This window comes from Heptranchias perlo, unplaced genomic scaffold (assembly GCF_035084215.1).
Source record: "Heptranchias perlo isolate sHepPer1 unplaced genomic scaffold, sHepPer1.hap1 HAP1_SCAFFOLD_118, whole genome shotgun sequence".
In the NCBI taxonomy this organism is placed as follows: domain Eukaryota; kingdom Metazoa; phylum Chordata; class Chondrichthyes; order Hexanchiformes; family Hexanchidae; genus Heptranchias; species Heptranchias perlo.
This window is the reverse complement of record NW_027138407.1, coordinates 161882-189399: the sequence shown is the minus strand read 5'-3', so window position 1 is coordinate 189399 and position 27518 is coordinate 161882. Positions and strand designations below refer to the sequence as shown.

Sequence of the window (27518 nt, the reverse complement as noted above, 5' to 3'; positions counted from 1 at the left end):
TATAACTGGGAGTCTTATACTGAGGGAGGGGTGTGTGAGAGAGAGTGTTATAACTGAGAGTCTTATACTGAGGGAGGAGTGTGTAACAGAGAGTGTTATAACTGAGAGTCTTAGACTGAGGGAGGGGTGTGTGAGAGAGAGTGTTATAACTGAGAGTCTTATACTGAGGGAGGGGTGTGTGAGAGAGAGTGTTATAACTGGGAGTCTTATACTGAGGGTGGGGTGTGAGAGAGAGAGTGTTATAACTGAGAGTCTTATACTGAGGGAGGGGTGTGCAACAGAGTGTTATAACTGAGAGTCTTATACTGAGGGAGGGGTGTGAGAGAGAGAGAGTGTTATAACTGGGAGTCTTATACTGAGGGAGGAGTGTGTGAGAGAGAGAGTGTTATAACTGGGAGTCTTATACTGAGGGAGGGGTGTGTAACAGAGAGTGTTATAACTGGGAGTCTTATACTGAGGGAGGGGTGTGTAACAGAGAGTGTTATAACTGGGAGTCTTATACTGAGGGAGGGGTGTGTGAGAGAGAGAGTGTTATAACTGAGAGTCTTATACTGAGGGAGGGGTGTGTGAGAGAGAGTGTTATAACTGAGAGTCTTCTTCTGAGGGTGGGGTGTGCAACAGAGAGAGTGTTAGAACTGAGAGTCTTATACTGAGGGAGGGGTGTGTAACAGAGAGTGTGTTATAACTGAGAGTCTTATACTGAGGGTGGGGTGTGTGAGAGAGAGAGTGTTATAACTGAGAGTCTTATACTGAGGGAGGGGTGTGTGAGAGAGAGTGTTATAACTGAGAGTCTTATACTGAGGGAGGGGTGTGTAACAGAGAGAGTGTTATAACTGAGAGTCTGATACTGAGGGAGGGGTGTGAGAGAGAGAGTGTTATAACTGAGAGTCTGATACTGAGGGAGGGGTGTGAGAGAGAGAGAGAGTGTTATAACTGGGAGTCTTATACTGAGGGAGGGGTGTGTAACAGAGAGAGTGTTATAACTGAGAGTCTCATACTGAGGGAGGGGTGTGTGAGAGAGAGTGTGTTATAACTGAGAGTCTTATACTGAGGGAGGGGTGTGTGAGAGAGAGTGTGTTATAACTGAGAGTCTTATACTGAGGGAGGGGTGTGTGAGAGAGAGTGTGTTATAACTGAGAGTCTTATACTGAGGGAGGGGGGTGTGAGAGAGAGTGTTATAACTGAGAGTCTTATACTGAGGGAGGGGTGTGTAACAGAGAGAGTCTTATAACTGAGAGTCTTATACTGAGGGAGGGGTGTGTGTGAGAGAGAGTGTTATAACTGAGAGTCTTATACTGAGGGAGGGGTGTGTAACAGAGAGTGTGTTATAACTGAGAGTCTTATACTGAGGGAGGGGGGTGTGAGAGAGAGTGTTATAACTGAGAGTCTTATACTGAGCGATGGGTGTGTGAGAGAGAGTGTTATAACTGAGAGTCTTATACTGAGGGAGGGGTGTGTAACAGAGAGAGTCTTATAACTGAGAGTCTTATACTGAGGGAGGGGTGTGTGTGAGAGAGAGTGTTATAACTGAGAGTCTTATACTGAGGGAGGGGTGTGGAACAGAGAGAGTCTTATAACTGAGAGTCTTATACTGAGGGAGGGGTGTGTGTGAGAGAGTGTGTTATAACTGAGAGTCTTATACTGAGGGAGGGGTGTGTGAGAGAGTGTGTTATAACTGAGAGTCTTATACTGAGCGATGGGTGTGTGAGAGAGAGTGTTATAACTGAGAGTCTTATACTGAGGGAGGGGTGTGTAACAGAGAGAGTCTTATAACTGAGAGTCTTATACTGAGGGAGGGGTGTGTGTGAGAGAGTGTTATAACTGAGAGTCTTATACTGAGGGAGGGGTGTGTGAGAGAGTGTGTTATAACTGAGAGTCTTATACTGAGGGAGGGGTGTGTGTGAGAGAGAGTGTGAAAACTGGGAGTCTTATACTGAGGGAGGGGTGTGTAACAGAGAGTGTTATAACTGAGAGTCTTATACTGAGGGAGGGGTGTGTGTGAGAGAGTGTGTTATAACTGAGAGTCTTATACTGAGGGAGGGGTGTGTCACAGAGAGAGTGTTATAACTGAGAGTCTTATACTGAGGGAGGGGTGTGTGAGAGAGAGTGTTATAACTGAGAGTCTTATACTGAGGGAGGGGTGTGTAACAGAGAGAGTCTTATACTGAGGGAGGGGTGTGTGAGAGAGAGTGTGTTATAACTGAGAGTCTTATACTGAGGGAGGGGTGTGTGAGAGAGTGTTATAACTGAGAGCCTTATACTGAGGGAGGGGTGTGTGAGAGAGAGTGTTATAACTGAGAGTCTTATACTGAGGGAGGGGTGTGTGAGAGAGTGTTATAACTGAGAGTCTTATACTGAGGGAGGGGTGTGTGTGAGAGAGTGTTATAACTGAGAGTCTTATACTGAGGGAGGAGTGTGTGAGAGAGAGTGTTATAACTGAGAGTCTTATACTGAGGGAGGAGTGTGTGAGAGAGAGTGTTATAACTGAGAGTCTTATACTGAGGGAGGGGTGTGTGAGAGAGAGAGTGTTATAACTGAGAGTCTTATACTGAGGGAGGGGTGTGTGAGAGAGAGAGTGTTATAACTGAGAGTCTTATACTGAGGGAGGGGTGTGTGAGAGAGAATGTTATAACTGAGAGTCTTATACTGAGGGAGGGGTGTGTGAGAGAGAATGTTATAACTGAGAGTCTTATACTGAGGGAGGGGTGTGTGAGAGAGTGTTATAACTGAGAGTCTCATACTGAGGGAGGGGTGTGTGAGAGAGAGTGTTATTACTGAGAGTCTTATACTGAGGGAGGGGTGTGTGAGAGGGAGTGTTATAACTGAGAGTCTTATACTGAGGGAGGGGTGTGTGAGAGAGTGTGTTATAACTGAGAGTCTTATACTGAGGGAGGGGTGTGTGAGAGGGAGTGTTATAACTGAGAGTCTTATACTGAGGGAGGGGTGTGTGAGAGAGTGTTATAACTGAGAATCTTATACTGAGGGAGGGGTGTGTAACAGAGAGTGTTATAACTGAGAGTCTTATACTGAGGGAGGGGGGTGTGAGAGAGAGTGTTATAACTGAGAGTCTTATACTGAGCGAGGGGTGTGTGAGAGAGAGTGTTATAACTGAGAGTCTTATACTGAGGGAGGGGTGTGTGAGAGAGAGAGTGTTATAACTGAGAGTCTTATACTGAGGGAGGGATGTGTAACAGAGAGAGTGTTATAACTGAGAGTCTTATACTGAGGGAGGGGTGTGTGAGAGAGAGAGTGTTATAACTGAGAGTCTTATACTGAGGGAGGGGTGTGTAACAGGGAGAGTGTTATAACTGAGAGTCTTATACTGAGGGAGGGGTGTGTAACAGGGAGAGTGTTATAACTGAGAGTCTTATACTGAGGGAGGGGTGTGTAACAGAGAGAGTGTTATAACTGAGAGTCTTATACTGAGGGAGGGGTGTGTGTGAGAGAGAGTGTGAAAACTGGGAGTCTTATACTGAGGGAGGGGTGTGTGAGAGAGTGTTATAACTGAGAGCCTTATACTGAGGGAGGGGTGTGTAACAGAGAGAGTGTTATAACTGAGAGTCTTATACTGAGGGAGGAGTGTGTGAGAGAGAGTGTTATAACTGGGAGTCTTATACTGAGGGAGGGGTGTGTGAGAGAGAGTGTTATAACTGGGAGTCTTATACTGAGGGAGGGGTGTGTGTGAGAGAGTGTTATAACTGGGAGTCTTATACTGAGGGAGGGGTGTGTGTGAGAGAGTGTTATAACTGAGAGTCTTATACTGAGGGAGGGGTGTGTAACAGAGAGTGTTATAACTGGGAGTCTTATACTGAGGGAGGGGTGTGTGAGAGAGAGTGTTATAACTGAGAGTCTTATACTGAGGGAGGGGTGTGTGAGAGAGTGTTATAACTGAGAGCCTTATACTGAGGGAGGGGTGTGTGAGAGAGAGTGTTATAACTGAGAGTCTTATACTGAGGGAGGGGTGTGTGAGAGAGTGTTATAACTGAGAGCCTTATACTGAGGGAGGGGTGTGAGAGAGAGAGTGTTATAACTGAGAGCCTTATACTGAGGGAGGGGTGTGTGAGAGAGAGTGTTATTACTGAGAGTCTTATACTGAGGGAGGGGTGTGTGAGAGAGAGTGTTATTACTGAGAGTCTTATACTGAGGGAGGGGTGTGTGAGAGAGAGTGTTATAACTGAGAGTCTTATACTGAGGGAGGAGTGTGTGAGAGAGAGTGTTATAACTGGGAGTCTTATACTGAGGGAGGGGTGTGAGAGAGAGTGTTATAACTGAGAGTCTTATACTGAGGGAGGAGTGTGTGAGAGAGAGTGTTATAACTGAGAGCCTTATACTGAGGGAGGGGTGTTACACACAGCAAATGGATAAGTTATCTTGAGTTAAGGACGAAGTGCGTGGCCCGATCTTTCGAAGGTCCGAGGTGATTTTATTCTCGTTGTTTCGCCTTGTGTTTTTTTTGGTGGGTTGTCGGGGGAACAATGCTTCCTAATACGCGGACTTCCTTTTCAGAGTGAGAACCTGCGAGGTAGATGTCGCTCGAGGGTCGTGGCTCAGAGGATGAGGTAAACGGTCGCGCTCTTTGGCAGGACTGGGTCCCGGGCGGAGAGCCCGGCGGAGGTGGGGCGGAGAGCGCAGGTGGTCACCCAGGGCTCCCTCGCCGTTGATCAGCGCGTCGCAGGCCAGGCAGTGGTAGGTGCAGACGGGGACTCTCAGGCTGGCGGACCCTCCAGGACGGGCCCCAGCGCGGCGGCAGCAGCAGCAGGAGGAGGAGGAGGAGGAGGCGTCCCCCGGTGCCCGCTGCTCCACCTCTTCCCCCTCCCCCTCCTCCTCCTCCTCCTCCAAGGGAAGCTGGCACTGGCTGCAGGTCAGCTGGTGACGCACGTCCACTGTCACGATGGGGGCAGAGACCTCCTCGTCTCCCCCGCCCCTCGCCTGGTCCGCCCTCTCCCTCTCCTCCGGCCTCTTCTTTGTCTTCTTCTTCTCCTCGGGGGTCTGGGCCCTGGAAGGGGGGTCGACCTGGGAGAGGGTGACCGAGAGGCTGGATTTGAGCTGCCGCTGGAGGGCCTCCTGCAAGCCCTGCTGCAGCAGCACGTTGGGCAGCAGGCCCATCAGAGTCGGGGATAGCAACGGATTGAAAGGCAGCAGGTTCTTCTTGACGCCGTACAAGGGCTGCAGGTAGGTGGCGGGCAGCTGAGGGGCCAGCAGCGAGGAGGCTCCCGGAATCAGGTAAGGGAGGAACTGGCTGCCCAGCAGGGAGGCCGGGTCCCCGGTCAGCGCGGCCTGCAGCCCCTTCATCTTGCCCGGGTCCAGCAGTCCCTCCGGGCCGGGCGCCCGACTGCATCCGTCCGCGGCCTCCAGCTCCTCCGCCTCCGAGCTCCCCCTCCCCTCCGTCTCCGGGGCCGGCTGCTGGGGGAGGGGTCCCGCCCCCTGGACCGGGAAGAGGGCGGGCGGGACGGCCGGCGGTCCGACGCCAAGGAGGTTCGAGGGGGTCAAGCCTGGCGGAGAGAGAAAAAAAAAAAGAAGCAATTCACACGGTGGGAGCTGAGACCTAACCAGCGGTTTGAGCCCTGAATCCTGGACCGACACTCCCCGGACTGCACGGCCTCAGGGTGTCCCCCGAGCACTTCACAGCCAGTTAGCTACTTTTCGAAATGTGGTTGCTTTTGTAAAGTAGGAGACTGAGGGAGCACCGCGCTGAATGGCCTCCTTCTGTTCCTAAGACCGAACGGGGGCGTAGGAGATTTGATAGAGGTATTCAAAATTACGAGGGGTTTCGATGGAGTAAGTCCCACTCTCCCCCCCCACCCTGCCCTAGCCCTGTAATTTTTTCCCTTCAAGTATTTCTCCAATTCCCTTTTGAAAGTTATTATTGAATCTGCTTCCACCGCCCTTTCAGGCAGCGAATTCCAGATCATCACAACTCGCTGCGTAAAGTAAATTCTCCTCATCTTCCCCCCCCCCCTGGCATTTGTGCCAATGTGTGCTCCGGTTGCCGGCCCTTCTGCCACTGGAAACGGTCTCTCCCCATCCACGCTATCAAATCCCCTCATGATTTTGAGCACCTCGATCAAATCTCCCCTCGACCTTCTCTGCTCTGAGGAGAACAACCCCAGTTTCTCCAGTCTCTCCACATCACTGAAGTCCCTCATCCCTGGTCCCATTCTTGTAAATCTCCTCCGCACCCTCTCTAAGGCCTTGACGTCCTTCCTAAAGTGTGGTGCCCAGAGTTGGACACAATACTCTTTAAAAAAAATCTAGATCGAATTCTCAAAGCCAAGACCAAAATCCCAAAACCAAGACCCTAAAACCAAAATCCCTAAACAAAATCCCAAAGCCAAAACCCTTAAAAAACCAAAATCCCTAAACAAAATCCCAAAACCAAAACCCTTAAAAACCAAAATCCCTAAACAAAATCCCAAAACCAAAACCCTTAAAAACCAAAATCCCTAAACAATATCCCAAAACCAAGACCCGAAAAGCAAAATCCCTAAACAAAATCCCAAAACCAAAACCCTTAAAAACCAAAATCCCTAAACAAAATCCCAAAACCAAAACCCTGAAAAACCAAAATCCCTAAACAAAATCCCAAAACCAAAACCCTTAAAAACCAAAATCCCTAAACAAAATCCCAAAACCAAAACCCTTAAAAACCAAAATCCCTAAACAAAATCCCAAAACCAAAACCCTTAAAAACCAAAATCCCTAAACAAAATCCCAAAACCAAGACCCTAAAACCAAAATCCCAAAACCAAGGCCAAAATCCCAGCTGCCTTTTTCCAGGCCCAAAGCCTAGATCTCAGCCTCCCCCGACCACCCCCCAACCCCCTCCTCCAATCTGGTTTCTTTAGTTGCCCAAATTAAGGGTCACTCACCTGCGGTCAGAGCGGTGAAGCCGGCTGGAGCTCCTGAGCCGGGCAGCAGGACCGGAGAGAGCCCGGGGGGGAGCCCGGGGAAGGCCAGGCCGCCGAAGGGAGGCGGCTCGTTGAGCGGGCGGTGGATGGTCAGCGGGTGGGAGCTCCGGGCCGGCACGGCCCCCCTGATCCCCTCCCCTTCCTCCTCCTCCTCCTCCTCCTCCTCCCCTTCCTCCTCCCCTTCTTCCTCCTCCTCCTCCTCCTCCACCGCCGTCTTCTGTTGCCGGGCCGACGCCGGGCCGAAGTACTTCTTCTCGTGGCGGAGTTGGCCGCGCACCAGTTCCTTCATCTTGGCGATGTGGGGCAGCGAGAACACGTGGTTGCGCACGGCCAGGTAGGCGCCGTACTTGATGCCGCACAGGGCGCAGCCGGATTTGGGCGTGCCGGAGGGCTTGGCGCCATGCTGCTTAAACTTCTTCTCCTTGGCCCTGGCGTTCTGGAACCAAACCTGGACCACCCTCTTGGGCAGGCCGATGTCGTCGCCCAGCAACTGGCACTCCAGCATGGTGGGAGTCCTGTAGTCCTGGAAGCAGGATTTCATCACTTTGAGCTGCAGGCTGGACATCTGCGTGCGGTAACGCCTCGGGCCGTGCCGCTCCTCCGGCTCGGCCGGCCTTGCGGGGGCGGGGAGGGGGGAGGCCGGGCAGCCGCCGGACGCCGGCGGGGACGACGACCCCGGGCCCCCCGCGGGGCCCTCCGCCGCCGCAGGGTCCGAGGCCTCTCCGTCCGACCTGCCCCCCTCGTCGGTCAGTGGCGGAGGGGCAGGGGAGGAGGAGGAGGAGGAGGAGGAGGAGGAGAAGTCGGCAGGCGGGCTCTCCCCTCCTCCTCCTCCTCCTCTTCCTCCTCCTCCCCCCGCCGCCCCGCCCAGGAAGCGGGGTCCGAACAGCATGCCGGCCTGGCACTCCAGGTCCCTGCGCCACTCCTCCAGCGCCAGCGACTCGGTCTCGGGCAGCCGCGGCGGCGGGAACCGGGGGCCCGGGTGGAGCTGCGCCTCGGCCTGGGGCGGGGGAGGAGGGGCGGGGCACCTGCCGAAGGGGAACTGGGGGCCCCCGGTCGGGGGCTGCGGCCCCACAAAGCGGAACTGGCCCTTGCGCTCCCGGGCGCGGGTGTTCTGGAACCAGACCTGGACCACCCTCTTCTTCAGCCCCACCTCCTGGGAGACGCGATCCAACACTTTCCGAGTGGGGTTGGAATCCTGGATGTAGCGCTGGTACAGGATTTCCAATTGCTCGGGCAGGATGGTGGTCCTCAACCGTTTGTCCCTGGGCGGCTGCAGCTGCTCCTCCTCCTCCTCCTCCTCCTCCTTCTCCTCCAACCCCCTCCCCGCCCCTGGGCCGGGAGCCTGCTCCTGCACCCCGACCGCCGCCGGCCTCTCGGCCTCCAGCTTCCTCTTGAGGGCCCCCCCCGGCTGGGGGCTGCCGGGCTCGAAGGGGGCCAGGCGGCTGGGGGGTCGGGGCCGCGGCAGCAGCTGCCCGCGGAGGGCCAGGTAGTGGAGCCTCTGGTGCTCCTTGAGGAGCTCCAAGGTGGGGAAGGTCAGCCTGCACTGGTCGCAGGGGTAGTCCCCCCGGGCGGGGACCAGGAAGTCCGGGACGGCGGGGGGCGGCGGCGGCGGCGGCGAACACCGAGCAGGGGCTGGGGAGGACTGGGGCCGCGGCTCGTCCGGGCTCTCCTCCTCCTCCTCCGGCTCCGCGGGCGACTGGGGGGAGGGCGGGCCGAGCGTCCGGGGCTCCCCGGGGGCTGCGTCCGTCTCGGGTGCGGGCGAGGGGAGGAGGGAGGGGGGCCGAGGGCTTGCCTCCTCTTCCCCCGACGCCACAGATGTCGGGCGGACTTTCCCTCGGTCCTCGCCCCCCTCCTCCTCCACCTCCTCCTCCTCCCCGTACGCCGGGCGAGGGCTGCCGTCCAAGAGGGCTCGCAGGGCGCCAAGCTGGAAGCCGGCGTAATTGGCACCGGGGGCCTCCCCCTCCCCCTCCCCCTCCTCCTCCTCCGCCCGCTCTCGGCCGGCACGCCCGTTGGGCTCCTGGGAGGAGCGCGGGCTCTCGCTGCCGGGGGGTGGGTTGGGCGGAGGGGCCGGGTACAAGCTGTCGTAGCTCTCCCTGAACCGTTTGGCGTAGCGGTCCAGCTCGTCGGAGGGGAAGAGTCGGCCGTGGACCTGCTCCTCGTGGCTCTTGAGGATCAGCGTGTTGGAGAAGAGTTTGCAGCAGCCGGAGCACTGGAGCTTGCCGCTGGGGCCGCTGACGCTGCCCGGCCCGGCCCGGCCAGCCCTGGACTGGGCGCATTGCCTGCCCTCGTTGTACTGGATGACCAGCTCGAAACCAAAGTTCTCCAGCAGGGCGCGAGCGGCGTTCCGCGAGACGTCGGCGGGGACCCGGGGAGGAGGAGGAGGAGGAGGAGGAGGAGGAGGAGGAGGGAGGGGAGCCTCCCCCTCGGCCTCCCGCCTCTCGCCGGCCCTCCCCGCCTCCGCCGGGGCCTGCCGCTGGCCGTGGGGTTGGGCCTGGAGCTGGGGCCAGGGGGCCAGGGGAGGCGGGGGCGGGGGCAGGGGCAAGCGCATCCCGCCCAGCATCACCCCCGAGACGGGGAAGAGCCCCCCCACCTCGGGGCCCAGCTGGAACTCGGGCAGGCAGAAGGGCAGGAGGAGCTGCTGCTGGGGCTGGGGGCGTTGGAACTGGATCAGGGCCTCGGGGGCCAGGGGCAAAGGAGGGGGCAGGATGGCCGGGCCGAAGAGGGGGGCCTGGAGGAAGGAGGCCGGCGGGTGGAGGGAGGGCGAGAGGTGGGCGGGAGGAGGGGCGAAGGGCAGGAAGGAGGCCTCGGGGGGTTCGAGGGGAGGGTTGGCACGCTGGCCCTCGTCCCCGGCCGCTTCCAACTTGGCCGCCCTGGAGCGAGTCTGGTGCAGGACGGAACGCATGTGGATCTCCAGTGTCGAGCTCTGGTTGTACGAGACTTTGCAGGTGGCGCACCTGAAGGGCTTGTCAGCCACACCGGTCACGGAGCCTGGGATCTCCCCCGGGGGCGGCAGGGCTGGATCCTGGGAGGCCTTCCTCATCTTGTGGAGATGGGAGACGGAATTGTAGTGCACGAGCAGGATGTTCTTTTGGGTGAAGGACTCCTTGCAGACGGCGCACTTGTACGGGCGCAAAGGATCCAGGAATTTGTCCATCAGGAAGTTGGGGCCTTTCCTGACCGGAGGGGCCTGCAGCCTGGGCTCTGGGTCGGTCGTCTTCTCCCCCGGCGGCTCTTCCTCCCCTTCCTCCTCCCCCTCCTCCTCCTCCTCGGGATCGGGCGGGAGTGAGGGTCCCGGCCGGGCGATGGGCTGCAGGAGCGAGGGGACTCCGGCTCGCTCCCTCGCCGAGTCGCCGCCGCCGCCGCCCGTCTCCGGGCCGCGCTGGTCGCAGGGGCCCTGCTCCGTCTCCCTGCCGTCGGCGCTGGGGGCCGGCTCGCCCTGGGCTCGGCCGAAGTGGCCCCGAGGGGGGGTCCCCGATGTCTGGAGGTGGTCCCTGCAGACCCCGCCCCGGCTCGAGGGGCTGGCTCGCTCCTTCCGTTCGGGCTGTTCAGGCGCCTTCATCCCAATGGCAGAGCTCGGCCCTGAGAAAGGACAGAATTCAAAAGTTCAATCAGGCTAGACCTGGGAGTGTTTGATGGGACGGTGTAGAGGGAGCTTTACTCTGTATCTAACCCTGTACCTGACCCTGGGAGTGTTTGATGGGACAGTGTAGAGGGAGCTTTACTCTGTATCTAACCCATGCTGTACCTGCCCTGGGAGTGTTTGACGGGACAGTGTAGAGGGAGCTTTACTCTGTATCTAACCCTGTACCTGCCCTAGGAGTGTTTGATGGGACAGTGTAGAGGGAGCTTTACTCTGTATCTAACCCTGTACCTGCCCTGGGAGTGTTTGATGGGACAGTGTAGAGGGAGCTTTACTCTGTATCTAACCCTGTACCTGCCCTGGGAGTGTTTGATGGGACAGTGTAGAGGGAGCTTTACTCTGTATCTAACCCTGTACCTGCCCTGGGAGTGTTTGACGGGACAGTGTAGAGGGAGCTTTCCTCTGTATCTAACCCTGTACCTGACCTGGGAGTGTTTGACGGGACAGTGTAGAGGGAGCTTTACTCTGTATGTAACCCTGTACCTGCCCTGGGAGTGTTTGATGGGACAGTGTAGAGGGAGCTTTACTCTGTATCTAACCCTGTACCTGCCCTGAGAGTGTTTGATGGGACAGTGTAGAGGGAGCTTTACTCTGTATCTAACCCGTGCTGTACCTGCCCTGGGAGTGTTTGACGGGACAGTGTAGAGGGAGCTTTACTCTGTATCTAACCCTGTACCTGCCCTAGGAGTGTTTGATGGGACAGTGTAGAGGGAGCTTTACTCTGTATCTAACCCTGTACCTGCCCTGGGAGTGTTTGATGGGACAGTGTAGAGGGAGCTTTACTCTGTATCTAACCCTGTACCTGCCCTGGGAGTGTTTGATGGGACAGTGTAGAGGGAGCTTTACTCTGTATCTAACCCTGTACCTGCCCTGGGAGTGTTTGATGGGACAGTGTAGAGGGAGCTTTCCTCTGTATCTAACCCTGTACCTGCCCTGGGAGTGTTTGACGGGACAGTGTAGAGGGAGCTTTACTCTGTATCTAACCCTGTACCTGCCCTGGGAGTGTTTGATGGGACAGTGTGGAGGGAGCTTTACTCTGTATCTAACCCTGTACCTGCCCTGGGAGTGTTTGATGGGACAGTTTAGAGGGAGCTTTACTCTGTATCTAACCCTGTACCTGCCCTGGGATTGTTTGACGGGACAGTGTAGAGGGAGCTTTACTCTGTATCTAACCCTGTACCTGCCCTGGGAGTGTTTGACGGGACAGTGCAGAGGGAGCTTTACTCTGTATCTAACCCTGTACCTGACCCTGGGAGTGTTTGATGGGACAGTGTAGAGGGAGCTTTACTCTGTATCTAACCCTGTACCTGCCCTGGGAGTGTTTGATGGGACAGTGTAGAGGGAGCTTTACTCTGTATCTAACCCTGTACCTGCCCTGAGAGTGTTTGATGGGACAGTGTAGAGGGAGCTTTACTCTGTATCTAACCCTGTACCTGCCCTGGGAGTGTTTGATGGGACTGTGTAGAGGGAGCTTTACTCTGTATCTAACCCTGTACCTGCCCTGGGAGTGTTTGACGGGACAGTGTAGAGGGAGCTTTACTCTGTATCTAACCCTGTACCTGCCCTGGGAGTGTTTGATGGGACAGTGTAGAGGGAGCTTTACTCTGTATCTAACCCTGTACCTGCCCTGGGATTGTTTGACGGGACAGTGTAGAGGGAGCTTTACTCTGTATCTAACCCTGTACCTGCCCTGGGAGTGTTTGATGGGACAGTGTAGAGGGAGCTTTACTCTGTATCTAACCCTGTACCTGCCCTGGGAGTGTTTGATGGGACAGTGTGGAGGGAGCTTTACTCTGTATCTAACCCTGTACCTGCCCTGGGAGTGTTTGATGGGACAGTTTAGAGGGAGCTTTACTCTGTATCTAACCCTGTACCTGCCCTGGGATTGTTTGACGGGACAGTGTAGAGGGAGCTTTACTCTGTATCTAACCCTGTACCTGCCCTGGGAGTGTTTGACGGGACAGTGTAGAGGGAGCTTTACTCTGTATCTAACCCTGTACCTGACCCTGGGAGTGTTTGATGGGACAGTGTAGAGGGAGCTTTACTCTGTATCTAACCCTGTACCTGCCCTGGGAGTGTTTGATGGGACAGTGTAGAGGGAGCTTTACTCTGTATCTAACCCTGTACCTGCCCTGAGAGTGTTTGATGGGACAGTGTGGAGGGAGCTTTACTCTGTATCCAACCCTGTACCTGCCCTGGGAGTGTTTGATGGGACTGTGTAGAGGGAGCTTTACTCTGTATCTAACCCTGTACCTGCCCTGGGAGTGTTTGACGGGACAGTGTAGAGGGAGCTTTACTCTGTATCTAACCCTGTACCTGCCCTGGGAGTGTTTGATGGGACAGTGTGGAGGGAGCTTTACTCTGTATCTAACCCTGTACCTGCCCTGGGAGTGTTTGATGGGACAGTGTAGAGGGAGCTTTACTCTGTATCTAACCCTGTACCTGCCCTGGGAGTGTTTGACGGGACAGTGTAGAGGGAGCTTTACTCTGTATCTAACCCTGTACCTGCCCTGGGAGTGTTTGATGGGACAGTGTGGAGGGAGCTTTACTCTGTATCTAACCCTGTACCTGCCCTGGGAGTGTTTGATGGGACAGTGTAGAGGGAGCTTTACTCTGTATCTAACCCTGTACCTGCCCTGGGAGTGTTTGATGGGACAGTGTAGAGGGAGCTTTACTCTGTATCTAACCCTGTACCTGCCCTGGGATTGTTTGACGGGACAGTGTAGAGGGAGCTTTACTCTGTATCTAACCCTGTACCTGCCCTGGGAGTGTTTGACGGGACAGTGTAGAGGGAACTTTACTCTGTATCTAACCCTGTACCTGCCCTGGGAGTGTTTGATGGGACAGTGTAGAGGGAGCTTTACTCTGTATCTAACCCTGTACCTGCCCTGGGATTGTTTGACGGGACAGTGTAGAGGGAGCTTTACTCTGTATCTAACCCTGTACCTGCCCTGGGAGTGTTTGACGGGACAGTGTAGAGGGAACTTTACTCTGTATCTAACCCTGTACCTGACCCTGGGAGTGTTTGATGGGACAGTGTAGAGGGAGCTTTACTCTCTATCTAACCCTGTACCTGCCCTGGGAGTGTTTGACGGGAGAGTGTAATTTGATGAAATCGTGCTCTGAATGTGGAACCAGACTCGCTGGTGAAAGAATTTATGTACGGCTCCCTCAGCACCGACCCTCCGACAGTGCGGCGCTCCCTCAGCACCGACCCTCCGACAGTGCGGCGCTCCCTCAGCACCGACCCTCCGACAGTGCGGCGCTCCCTCAGTACCGACCCTCCGACAGTGCGGCGCTCCCTCAGTACCGACCCTCCGACAGTGCGGCGCTCCCTCAGTACCGACCCTCCGACAGTGCGGCGCTCCCTCAGTACCGACCCTCCGACAGTGCGGCGCTCCCTCAGTACCGACCCTCCGACGGTGCGGCGCTCCCTCAGTACCGACCCCTCCGACGGTGCGGCGCTCCCTCAGTACCGACCCTCCGACAGTGCGGCGCTCCCTCAGTACCGACGCTCCCTCAGTACCGACCCCTCCGACGGTGCGGCGCTCCCTCAGTACCGACCCTCCGACAGCGCGGCGCTCCCTCAGTACCGACCCTCCGACAGCGCGGCCTCAAACCCCCTCCCCCCCATACCGGACCCCCTCCCTCAGCTCGTACCTTACCTGCGGTTTGCTTGCTTTCAGGCGGGACGTTGGGAGCGGGAGCCGGATTCGGCAGGTCGCACGGCGTCTCCCTGGAAGCGAGGAGCGAGGCAGGACCGTCACAGATCGAGACGTCAACCACGGAGGCCTGGAATTGGGGGGGTGGGGGAGTTTAGACGAGCCCGTTCTCATTCGCTCCCTCATCTCCGTCCCCTCCCGCCGCTGTGCTGACCGTCCGCCCCTCCCCGTCGGAGAGGAGACGCTCGCTCAGAAGGACCGAGCCGCCCCCCCTCCCGCCCACTCCAGCCCCTTGTCCAGCAGCACACAGACTCCCATCGGTGGGCAGACTCTTACCTTGCCGCACCAAGCACCCCCCATCAGTGGGGAGTCCGTTGTTTGGTCAGACCGAGACCCCCATCAGTGAGGAGATCCTTGCTCGGAAAGACCGAGACCCCCATCAGTGGGGAGGCTCTCTCCTTGCCGCACCAGGCCCCGTAGCAGTGAGGAGAATCTCACCTTGCCGCACCAAGCCCCCCCCATCAGTGAGGAGACCCTAGATCGGAAGGACCGAGACCCGCATCGGTGGGCAGACCCTCGCTCGGAAGGACCGAGACCCCCATCAGTGGGCAGACTCTCTCCTCGCCGCACCAGGCCACCCATCAGTGGGGAGAATCTCACCTTGCCGCACAAAGACCCCCATCAGTGGGGAAACCCTCGCTCGGAAGGTTTGAGACCCCCAACAGTGGGGAGAGCCGCCCGCGGAAGGATCGAGACCCCCGTCAGTGTGGAGATGCCCACCCAGCCACACCTCTTTCTCCCCCCCCGCCGCCCCGCCTCGCCCCATCCACAGTATACGCTGCCCTCTCACCTTAAATTAAATTTCATTTGGACAGTGTTTCCCCCCGGGAAAGGAAGATTGCACAGAGAGAAGGCAGTTACAATGAAAATGGAAGATAATATTTATTCCGCGTCTTTCACACCCTCATTCCGTCTCGAAGCCCCTCACAATAGTCACTGTCGTAATATAGGAAACACAGCCCTCCACACACTCACTCCAGAGACTCGAGCCCCGTAATCCAGGGCCGACACTCCCCGGTTGCCCAGTAACCGAGGGAGCGCCGCGCCGTCAGAGGGTCAGTGCTGAGGGAGTGTCGGAGGGTCAGTACTGAGGGAGCGCCGCAGTGTCAGAGGGTCAGTACTGAGGGAGTGTCGGAAGGTCGGTACTGAGGGAGCGCCGCACTGTCGGAGGGTCAGTACCGAGGGAGCGCCGCACTGTCGGAGGGTCGGTACCGAGGGAGCGCCGCACTGTCGGAGGGTCGGTACCGAGGGAGCGCCGCACTGTCGGAGGGTCGGTGCCGAGGGAGCGCCGCACTGTCGGAGGGGCGGTACCGAGGGAGCGCCGCACTGTCGGAGGGTCGGTACCGAGGGAGCGCCGCACTGTCGGAGGGTCGGTACCGAGGGAGCGCCGCACTGTCGGAGGGTCGGTACCGAGGGAGCGCCGCACTGTCGGAGGGTCGGTACCGAGGGAGCGCCGCACTGTCGGAGGGTCGGTACCGAGGGAGCGCCGCACTGTCGGAGGTGCCGTCTTTCGGGATGAGACGTTAAACCGAGGGCCCCGTCTGCCCCTCTCGGGTGGGATGTAAAAGATCCCACGGCCCACTATTGGAAGAAGAGCAGGGGGGAGTTCTCCCCGGGGTATCCTGGGGCCAATATTTATCCCTCAAACAAACATCACTAAAACAGATGACCTGGTCATTTATCACATTAGCTGATTGTGGGATCTTGCTGTGCGCAAATCGGCTGCCGCCATTCCCCACATCACGACAGTGACTACGCTTCAAAGGGAAAGCTTCTCCCCTGGGCCGTGAAGCGATTCGGGGCGTCCCGTGAAACGGCTCCTCCGACAGGCCGGACGGACTCACCACGGCCAACAGTCGCTCCACGCAGTCCGACACCACGCTATGCACGTGCGCGAGGTGGAAACGCAGCCCGGTCCGGCCGCACAACGCGTCCTGGCACAGCGGGCACCGCAGCCTGGGCGCCTCGGGGTGCCGTACCGCCACGTGGAATTGGTGGTGCTGCAGGGAGAGAGAGAGAGAGAGACAAATCATAGGATCGTGCAGCGCAGGAGGAGGCCACTCGGCCCATCGGGCCTGTGCCGGCTCTTTGAAAGAGCTGTCCAATTAGTCCCGCTCTCCCCCCCTGCGCTTTTCCCCTGTAACCCTGCAAATTTTTTCCCTTCAAATATTCCCCTTTTGAAAGTTATTATTGAATCTGCTCCCACCGCCCTATCAGGCAGTGAATTCCAGATCATCACAACTCTCTGCGTAAAAAAATGTTTCCTCATCTCCCCCTCTGGCTCTTTCACCGATCGCCTTAAATCCGTGTCCTCTGGCCACCGACCCTCCTGCCCCCTGGAAACAGTCTCTCCTTATTGACTCTCTCAAAACCCTTCCTGATTTTGAACCCCTCGATCAAATCTCCCCTTAACCTTCTCTGCTCTGAGGAGAACAACCCCAGTTTCTCCAGTCTCTCCACATCACTGAAGTCCCTCGTCCCTGGAACCATTCCAGTAAATCTCCTCCGCACCCTCTCTAAGGCCTTGACATCCTTCCTAAAGTGCGTTGCCCAGAATTGGACCCAATACTCCAGCTGGGCCCTAACCCGTGTTTTATAAAGGGTTTAGCATAACTCCCTTGCTTTTGTACTCTGTGCCTCTATTAATAAAGCCCAGGATCCCAGATGCTTTTTTAACAGCCTTCTCCACTTGTCCTGCCACCTTCAGAGATTTGTGTACACCCCCCCCCCAGGTCTCTCTGTTCCTGCACCCCCTTTAAAATTGGACCATTTTTGATCGAACCGCAATTAAAGGGACAGTCCACTGACCGGCCCCATCCCGGGGGCCACGCTCCCCCGCACCCAGAAGGTGCTGGTCATTACTTCCCGTTGAACAGGCCTCTGCTTCCCAGAGGCGAAAGAAGCACGCCGAGGGATTACGGGACAAAGGTGGAGTGAATGGAGTCGAGGTACGGATCGGCCGTAGAATCTCTCAGCACAGAAGGAGGCCGTTCAGCCCATCGTCCCCGTGCCGGCTCTTTGAAAGAGCTATCCAATTAGTCCCACTCCCCCCCCCTTCAAGTATTTCTCCAATTCCCTTTTGAAAGTTACTGTTGAATCTGCTTCCACCGCCCTTTCAGGCAGCGCATTCCTGATCCGATTGAACGGCGGAGCAGGCTCGACGGGCTGAATACTTATCCCTCGACCGACATCGTTAAAACAGGTGATCTGGTCGTTTATCGCATTGCTGTACATGGGATGTCGCTGTGCAGAAATTAGCGACCGCGATTCCTGGGAGGGAGGGAGGGAGGATTGAAGGGAGGGAGGGAGGATTGAAGGGAGGGAGGGAGGATTGAAGGGAGGGAGGGAGGATTGAAGGGAGGGAGGGAGGATTGAAGGGAGGGAGGGAGGGAGGATTGAAGGGAGGGAGGGAGGGAGGATTGGAGGGAGGGAGGATTGAAGGAAGAGAGGGAGGGAGGATTGAAGGAAGAGAGGGAGGGAGGATTGAAGGAAGAGAGGGAGGATTGAAGGGAGGGAGGGAGGATTGAAGGGAGGGAGGGAGGATTGAAGGGAGGGAGGGAGGATTGAAGGGAGGGAGGGAGGGAGGATTGAAGGGAGGGAGGGAGGATTGAAGGGAGGGAGGGAGGATTGAAGGGAGGGAGGGAGGGAGGATTGGAGGGAGGGAGGGAGGATTGAAGGGAGGGAGGGAGGATTGAAGGGAGGGAGGGAGGATTGAAGGGAGGGAGGGAGGATTGAAGGGAGGGAGGGAGGGAGGATTGAAGGGAGGGAGGGAGGGAGGATTGAAGGGAGGGAGGGAGGGAGGATTGGAGGGAGGGAGGATTGAAGGAAGAGAGGGAGGGAGGATTGAAGGAAGAGAGGGAGGGAGGATTGAAGGGAGGGAGGGAGGGAGGATTGAAGGGAGGGAGGGAGGATTGAAGGGAGGGAGGGAGGATTGAAGGGAGGGAGGGAGGATTGAAGGGAGGGAGGGAGGATTGAAGGGAGGGAGGGAGGGAGGATTGAAGGGAGGGAGGGAGGATTGAAGGAAGAGAGGGAGGGAGGATTGAAGGAAGAGAGGGAGGGAGGATTGAAGGAAGAGAGGGAGGGAGGATTGAAGGGAGGGAGGGAGGATTGAAGGGAGGGAGGGAGGATTGAAGGGAGGGAGGGAGGGAGGATTGAAGGGAGGGAGGGAGGGAGGATTGAAGGGAGGGAGGGAGGGAGGATTGAAGGGAGGGAGGGAGGGAGGATTGGAGGGAGGGAGGATTGAAGGAAGAGAGGGAGGGAGGATTGAAGGAAGAGAGGGAGGGAGGATTGAAGGGAGGGAGGGAGGATTGAAGGGAGGGAGGGAGGGAGGATTGAAGGGAGGATTGAAGGGAGGGAGGATTGAAGGGAGGGAGGGAGGATTGAAGGGAGGGAGGATTGAAGGGAGGGAGGGAGGGAGGATTGAAGGGAGGGAGGGAGGATTGGAGGGAGGGAGGATTGAAGGAAGAGAGGGAGGGAGGATTGAAGGGAGGGAGGGAGGATTGGAGGGAGGGAGGGAGGATTGGAGGGAGGGAGGGAGGATTGGAGAGAGGGAGGGAGGATTGGAGAGAGGGAGGGAGGATTGGAGAGAGGGAGGGAGGATTGAAGGGAGAGAGGGAGGGAGGATTGAAGAGAGGGAGGGAGGATTGAAGGGAGAGAGGGAGGGAGGATTGAAGAGAGGGAGGGAGGATTGAAGAGAGGGAGGATTGAAGGGAGAAAGAATTGAAGGAAGAAAAGTAGAAAGGAAGGAAGAATTGAAGGAAGGAAGAAATGAAGAAAGGAAATAAGGAAGAAAGGATGGAAGATAGGAAGGAAAAATTAAAAGAAGAGAGAAAGAAAGAATTTGCATTTCACATCTTCCTCTTTCTTTCTTTCTTTCATCCCCAGTGAAGGAGGATGGAGACAGACACAGAGAGGCACAGGTCTTGCGGGGTGTCCACGGCCTGCAGCCTGTTCCTCCCCCCGGGGAAGTGTTAGGGAGTCCCCCCACGGTTGATCGCCCTGCTCCCCACACACCCACTGCCTGGTCCTTTACGGGCAGACGCAGCTGTCGGCCTTACCGCTGCTGACTGCTCGCCCTTGCTGTCGCTGGGTGCTGCGCTGCCGTGGTCACCATCACTCACCGCTGCAAATATAAACACACATTAACAGACGTTAGATATCCCCTCGCGATGTCCCACCCACCGTCTCCTCACCGTCTCCTCCTTCCTTGGCTCAGCACGGAGCACTCTCGTCTCTGAGACAGAAGGTCATGGGTTCGAGCCCCCACTCCAGAGACTCGAGCCCCCGTAATCCAGGGCCGACATTCCCCGGTCGCCCAGTAACTGAGGGAGCGCCGCACTGTCGGAGGGTCGGTGCTGAGGGAGCGCCGCACTGTGGGAGGGTCGGTACTGAGGGAGCGCCGCACTGTCGCAGGGTCGGTACTGAGGGAGCGCCGCACTGTCGGAGGGTCGGTGCTGAGGGAGCGCCGCACTGTCGGAGGGTCGGTGCTGAGGGAGCGCCGCACTGTCGGAGGGTCGGTACTGAGGGAGCGCCGCCCTGTCGGAGGGTCGGTGCTGAGGGAGCGTCGCCCTGTCGGAGGGTCGGTGCTGAGGGAGCGCCGCGCTGTCGGAGGGTCGGTACTGAGGGAGCGCCGCCCTGTCGGAGGGTCGGTGCTGAGGGAGCGCCGCACTGTCGGAGGGTCGGTACTGAGGGAGCGCCGCACTGTCGGAGGTGCCGACTATCAGGATGAGGCGTTAAACCGAGGGCCCCGTCTGCCCCTCTCGGGTGGGATGTAAAAGATCCCACGGCCACTATTGGAAGAAGAGCAGGGGGGTTCTGCGCAAATCGGCTGCTGTGTTTCCTACATTACAACAGTGACTACACTTCAAAAAGTATTTCATTGGCGGTAAAATGCTTTGGGACGTCCTGAGGTTGTAAAAGGCACTGGAGAAATGCGAGTTTGTTTGTTTTCTCTCTCTTTCCTTCTTCCTCCTTTCTTTCTCTCTTTCTTTCTGTACTTCCTCCTTTCTTTCTCTCTTTCTGTACTTCCTCCTTTCTTTCTTTCTCTCTTTCTTTCTCTCGTCTCTCTTTCTCTCTTTACTTCCTCCTTCCTTTCTTTCTTTCTCTCTTTCCTTCTTTCTTTCCTCCTTTCTTTCTCTCTTTCCTTCTTTCTTTCTTTACTTCCTCCTTTCTTTCTTTCTCTCTTTCCTTCTTTCTTTCCTCCTTTCTTTCTTTCTCTCTTTCCTTCTTTCTTTCTCTCTTTCCTTCTTTCTTTACTTCCTCCTTTCTTTCTCTCTTTCCTTCTTTCTTTCTTTACTTCCTCCTTTCTTTCTTTCCTCCTTTCTTTCTTTCTCTCTTTCCTTCTTTCTTTCTTTACTTCCTCCTTTCTTTCTTTCTCTCTTTCCTTCTTTCTTTCTTTACTTCCTCCTTTCTTTCTTTCTCTCTTTCCTTCTTTCTTTCCTCCTTTCTTTCTCTCTTTCCTCCTTTCTTTCTCTCTTTCCTTCTTTCTTTCTTTACTTCCTCCTTTCTTTCTTTCTCTCTTTCCTTCTTTCTTTCCTCCTTTCTTTCTTTCTCTCTTTCCTTCTTTCTTTCTTTACTTCCTCCTTTCTTTCTTTCTCTCTTTCCTTCTTTCTTTACTTCCTCCTTTCTTTCTTTCTCTCTTTCCTTCTTTCTTTCCTCCTTTCTTTCTCTCTTTCCTTCTTTCTTTCCTCCTTTCTTTCTTTCTCTCTTTCATTTCTTTCCTCCTTTCTTTCTTTCTCTCTTTCCTTCTTTCTTTCCTCATATCTCTCTTTACTTCCTCCTTTCTCTCTTTACTTCCTCCTTCCTTTCTTTCTTTCTCTTTTTCTCTCTTTACTTTCTCCTTTCACTCTTTACTTCCTCCTTCCTTTCTTTCTTTCTCTCTTTCCTTCTTTCCTCCTTTCTTTCTTTACTTCCTCCTTTCTTTCTTTCTCCCTTTCTTTCTTTACTTCCTCCTTTCTTTCTTTCTCTCTTTCCTTCTTTCTTTCCTCCTTTCTTTCTTTCTCTCTTTCCTTCTTTCTTTCCTTCTCTTTCTTTCTTTACTTCTTCCTTTCTTTCTCTCTCTCTTTATATCCTCCCTCCTTTCTTTCTTTCCTTCTCTCTTTCTTTCTTTCTTTCATTTCTTCCTCCTTCCTTCCTTTCTTTCTGTCTCCCTCCCCTGCTCACTTTCTTCAATCACTCCTACTGATGGATTATTTCAGTTTGATAGATGGGGGAAGACCAGGGTGGGGAACGTCGGGGGAGTGGGGGTACAGATTACGAGAGGGCTGTGGGATAGGTCGGACGATTCTTCTCTTCCCAGAGGACAGTCGACCGTTGGGACAAGACGTCTGCTCACGTGGTGAGTGCTGACTCCCTGTAAATCCTTCAACAGGGAGTGGCACCGATTCCTGGCCGGAGAGGGGACCCTTCGTGGAAACTTTAACTGGAAGGATAAGTGGGCCTTACCTGTTTCTCTGGTGTCCCCGGGCCCCTCCCTCGCTCGCGGTTTTGGAGCAAATCCCGATTGTGTCGTTCCGGTGGTCTCGTCTTTAGATCTCACTGTGAGATAGAAGCAGGACTTTGTAAGAAAAGGATGGACGTTGAAACTGGCTGAGTGACCGAGCATTGCTCACCCTGAATAAAGTGAGTCTACTTTATACCCAGTGTCAGCATCGAGCGCTCCTGGGCTAGGCACAGCACATGTAAGGTGCAGTGTAGAGCTCCCTCTACATCACTCTGACAGTGTCAGCATTGAGCGCTCCTGGGGAAGGCACAGCACAGCACAGCACAGTCCAGCCGAGTACAGCACAGTCCAACACAACACAGTACAGTCCACCCTATTACAGCACAGTCCAACACAGCACAGTCCAGTCCAACACAGCACAGCACAGCACAGTCCAGCACAGCACAGCACAGTCCAGCACAGCACAGCACAGTCCAGCCTAGCACAGCACAGTCCAATGCAGCACAGCACAGTCCAATGCAGCACAGCACAGTCCAACGCAGCACAGCACAGTCCAACACAGCACAGTACAGTCCAGCCTAGTACAGCACAGTCCAACACAGCACAGTCCAACACAACACAGTACAGTCCAGCCTAGTACAGCACAGTCCAACACAGCACAGCACAGTCCAGCCTAGTACAGCACAGTCCAACACAGCACAGTCCAACACAACACAGTACAGTCCAGCCTAGTACAGCACAGTCCAACACAGCACAGCACAGTCCAACACAGCACAGTACAGTCCAGCCGAGTACAGCACAGTCCAACACAACACAATACAGTCCATCCTAGCACAGCACAGCACAGCACAGTCCAGCCTAGCACAGCACAGTCCAACGCAGCACAGCACAGTCCAACGCAGCACAGCACAGTCCAACGCAGCACAGCACAGTCCAACGCAGCACAGCCCAGTCCAGCGCAGCACAGCCCAGTCCAGCGCAGCACAGCCCAGTCCAGCGCAGCACAGCCCAGTCCAGCGCAGCACAGCCCAGTCCAGCGCAGCACAGCCCAGTCCAGCGCAGCACAGCCCAGTCCAGCGCAGCACAGCCCAGTCCAGCGCAGCACAGCCCAGTCCAGCGCAGCACAGCCCAGTCCAGCGCAGCACAGCCCAGTCCAGCGCAGCACAGCCCAGTCCAGCGCAGCACAGCCCAGTCCAGCGCAGCACAGCCCAGTCCAGCGCAGCACAGCCCAGTCCAGCACAGCACAGTCCAACGCAGCACAGCACAGTCCAACGCAGCACAGCACAGTCCAGCACAGCACAGCACAGTCCAGCACAGCACAGTCCAACGCAGCACAGCACAGTCCAACGCAGCACAGCACAGTCCAACGCAGCACAGCACAGTCCAACGCAGCACAGTCCAGTCCAGCACAGCACAGCACAGTCCAGCACAGCACAGTCCAACGCAGCACAGCACAGTCCAACGCAGCACAGCACAGTCCAACACAGCACAGTCCAACACAGCACAGTCCAACACAGCACAGTCCAGCACAGCACAGCACAGTCCAGCACAGCACAGTCCAACACAGCACAGCACAGTCCAACACAGCACAGTCCAACACAGCACAGTCCAACACAGCACAGTCCAACACAGCACAGTCCAGCACAGTCCAGTCCAGCAACACAGCACAGCACAGTCCAGCACAGCACAGTCCAGCACAGCACAGTCCAGCACAGCACAGTCCAGCACAGCACAGTCCAGTCCAACACAGCACAGCACAGTCCAACACAGTCCAGTCCAGCACAGCACAGCACAGTCCAACACAACACAGCATAGCCTAGCAGAGCCCAGTCCAGCACACCGCTGCTTTTAGAAAAAGCCCAGCACAGCACAGCAAAGTCCAGCCTGTTTTAAAAGGACAAAACATGTCGTCCAGTCCAGCAACGCACTGTTTTCTTTAGAAAAAAACCCAGCCCAGCCAGGCACTGCTCCATCTGGACGAAAGCCTGCAGCCCAGCACATCCCAGCACAGCGTCGTTGGCGAGACTGCCGTGGGCAGACCTCACCGCCGCTGAGTGAACTGGACTGCGCCTGCGTCTGCTAAAGTCAGGAGCCGAGCTTGCTGCCTGGTGGCGGAGGCCAAATTGAGCTGTTAGGAGCGTTGAGTTGCTGATGGGCCCCCTGATCTTTACGTATTGATCCCCCTGTCTCTCTGCGTTTCCCTCAGCTCAGAGAATTGGCAATACAATTAGTGCGTGTCGATTGCTTTTTCCCACAGCAACCATAAAAATCGACAGGCTTTCCCGCGCGCTGCGCTAAAGGACTCCAAAAACTCTCCGAGGACAGCACTCGATCTTAAAACAATTACGCAGCCAACGCAGCGATCCCCGGGCACATTAAGAGGCAACGAGAGAGAGAGAGAGAGAGAGACAACAAGCAATTGTTACACCACATCAATCTGGAAACCTCTGGGTTGCGAATCAATTAAAACGCTTAGGAGCGTACGAGAGGACCAATATGTCAGGGCTATCATTGCCTCTGTTTAGCAAGCGGCCAGGTTAGCTGCCGACTGAGAGATTCGTTCAATGAGCAGCGATTGACTGAACAGAGGCTGCAATTGAATCTTTCCGTGGGAAAAAAAAGAGGACATTCTCTCACATCGACCCGATTAGTGTGCACTGATGGGTGTTTACACTGCAGTCTATAGACCCTATTACACTGTGTACTGATGGGTGTTTACACTGCAGTCTATAGACCCTATTACAGTGTGTACTGATGGGGGTTTACACTGCAGTCTATAGACCCTATTACACTGTGTACTGATGGGTGTTTACACTGCAGTCTATAGACCCTATTACAGTGTGCACTGATGGGGGTTTACACTGCAGTCTATAGACCCTATTACATTGTGTACTGATGGGGGTTTACACTGCAGTCTATAGACCCTATTACACTGTGTACTGATGGGGGTTTACACTGCAGTCTATAGACCCTATTACACTGTGTACTGATGGGGGTTTACACTGCAGTCTATAGACCCTATTACACTGTGTACTGATGGGGGTTTACACTGCAGTCTATAGACCCTATTACACTGTGTACTGATGGGTGTTTACACTGCAGTCTATAGACCCTATTACAGTGTGTACTGATGGGGGTTTACACTGCAGTCTATAGACCCTATTACAGTGTGCACTGATGGGTGTTTACACTGCAGTCTATAGACCCTATTACAGTGTGCACTGATGGGTGTTTACACTGCAGTCTATAGACCCTATTACACTGTGTACTGATGGGTGTTTACACTGCAGTCTATAGACCCTATTACACTGTGTACTGATGGGGGTTTACACTGCAGTCTATAGACCCTATTAGTGTGCACTGATGGGGGTTTACACTGCAGTCTATAGACCCTATTACACTGTGTACTGATGGGTGTTTACACTGCAGTCTATAGACCCTATTACAGTGTGTACTGATGGGGGTTTACACTGCAGTCTATAGACCCTATTACAGTGTGTACTGATGGGGGTTTACACTGCAGTCTATAGACCCTATTACAGTGTGCACTGATGGGTGTTTACACTGCAGTCTATAGACCCTATTACAGTGTGTACTGATGGGGGTTTACACTGCAGTCTATAGATCCTATTACACTGTGTACTGATGGGGGTTTACACTGCAGTCTATAGACCCTATTACACTGTGTACTGATGGGGGTTTACACTGCAGTCTATAGACCCTATTACAGTGTGCACTGATGGGTGTTTACACTGCAGTCTATAGACCCTATTACAGTGTGCACTGATGGGTGTTTACACTGCAGTCTATAGACCCTATTACAGTGTGTACTGATGGGGGTTTACACTGCAGTCTATAGATCCTATTACACTGTGTACTGATGGGTGTTTACACTGCAGTCTATAGACCCTATTACAGTGTGTACTGATGGGGGTTTACACTGCAGTCTATAGACCCTATTACAGTGTGCACTGATGGGTGTTTACACTGCAGTCTATAGACCCTATTACAGTGTGCACTGATGGGTGTTTACACTGCAGTCTATAGACCCTATTACACTGTGTACTGATGGGTGTTTACACTGCAGTCTATAGACCCTATTACACTGTGTACTGATGGGGGTTTACACTGCAGTCTATAGACCCTATTAGTGTGCACTGATGGGGGTTTACACTGCAGTCTATAGACCCTATTACACTGTGTACTGATGGGTGTTTACACTGCAGTCTATAGACCCTATTACAGTGTGTACTGATGGGGGTTTACACTGCAGTCTATAGACCCTATTACAGTGTGTACTGATGGGGGTTTACACTGCAGTCTATAGACCCTATTACAGTGTGCACTGATGGGTGTTTACACTGCAGTCTATAGACCCTATTACAGTGTGTACTGATGGGGGTTTACACTGCAGTCTATAGATCCTATTACACTGTGTACTGATGGGGGTTTACACTGCAGTCTATAGACCCTATTACACTGTGTACTGATGGGGGTTTACACTGCAGTCTATAGACCCTATTACACTGTGTACTGATGGGGGTTTACACTGCAGTCTATAGACCCTATTACACTGTGTACTGATGGGGGTTTACACTGCAGTCTATAGACCCTATTACACTGTGTACTGATGGGGGTTTACACTGCAGTCTATAGACCCCATTAAAGTGTGTACTGATGGGGGTTTACACTGCAGTCTATAGACCCTATTACACTGTGTACTGATGGGGGTTTACACTGCAGTCTATAGACCCTATTACACTGTGTACTGATGGGGGTTCACACTGCAGTCTATAGACCCTATTACAGTGTGTACTGATGGGGGTTTACACTGCAGTCTATAGATCCTATTACACTGTGTACTGATGGGCGTTTACACTGCAGTCTATAGACCCTATTACAGTGTGCACTGATGGGGGTTTACACTGCAGTCTATAGACCCTATTACACTGAGTACTGATGGGTGTGTAGTCACTTCCAGTAGTCAATAGGCCGCCCCAAATCACTGTGCAGCTTATGAAATACTTTTGAGCTCTAGTCGTTTTTGTCAGGTACAAAACACAGCTGCTAATTTGTGCACAGCAAGATCCCAGAAACAGAAATGGGTTGATTGACCAGATTTCTTTTCATGAAGTTGGTTGAGGGATGAATATTGGCCACGGGATGCTGGGGAGAACATCCCCCTCTGAAATAGTGCAGTGGGATCTACCCGAGAGGGGCAGTCAGGGCCTCGGTTTAACATCTCACCTGAAAGACGTCACCTCCGACAGTGCAGAGCTCCCTCAATACTGGCTCTGGACTGTCGGCCTGGATTGTGGGCTCAAGCCTCCGGAGTGGGACTTGAAGCCACGACCTTCTGACTTCAGAGGCGAGCCACTCCGCCAAGGCCGATGTTAGGAGGGGTGATCGAGAGCTTAGTCAGCGAGTTAGGTTTCAAGGAGGAGAGAGAGGCGGAGAGGTTCAGGGAGGGAATTCCAGAGCTTAGGGCCCCGGGCGGCTGAAGGCACGGCCGCCAATGGTGGAGAACGGGGGACGCGCACGAGGCCAGGAGTCGGAGGGACGCAATGCCCTTGTAAGGTTGCAAGGCCGGAGGAGGTTACAGAGGTCGGGAGGAGCCGCGAGGGCCCTGGAGGGTTTTGAACACGAGGCTGAGAGTTTTGAAATCGCGATCGCACAGAAAAAAAAGCCAATTTCGAAAAGAGAAAAGATGTTTGGGGGGGTGGTGGTGGGTCTAACGGTTCGGCTGGGCGCTGGGCTGGCTCCTGGTTGCTAAGCAACATCCCGCTATGCAAACGCGACAGGGGTTA

General features: G+C 54.9%; 1 protein-coding gene across 1 annotated transcript in view; it reads right to left on the bottom strand.

Moving 5' to 3' along the window:
- Positions 1-4482: 4482 nt before the first annotated feature.
- Positions 4483-27518, bottom strand: part of LOC137308020 (zinc finger homeobox protein 2-like) — a 70012-nt gene continuing 46976 nt past the window's right edge. Inside the window, 7 exon segments of the mRNA XM_067976979.1 lie at positions 4483-5492; positions 6870-10487; positions 14214-14340; positions 16115-16270; positions 19328-19392; positions 21714-21825; positions 23640-23816. Coding sequence (XP_067833080.1) covers positions 4483-5492; positions 6870-10487; positions 14214-14340; positions 16115-16270; positions 19328-19392; positions 21714-21825; positions 23640-23816 — 5265 coding nt within the window.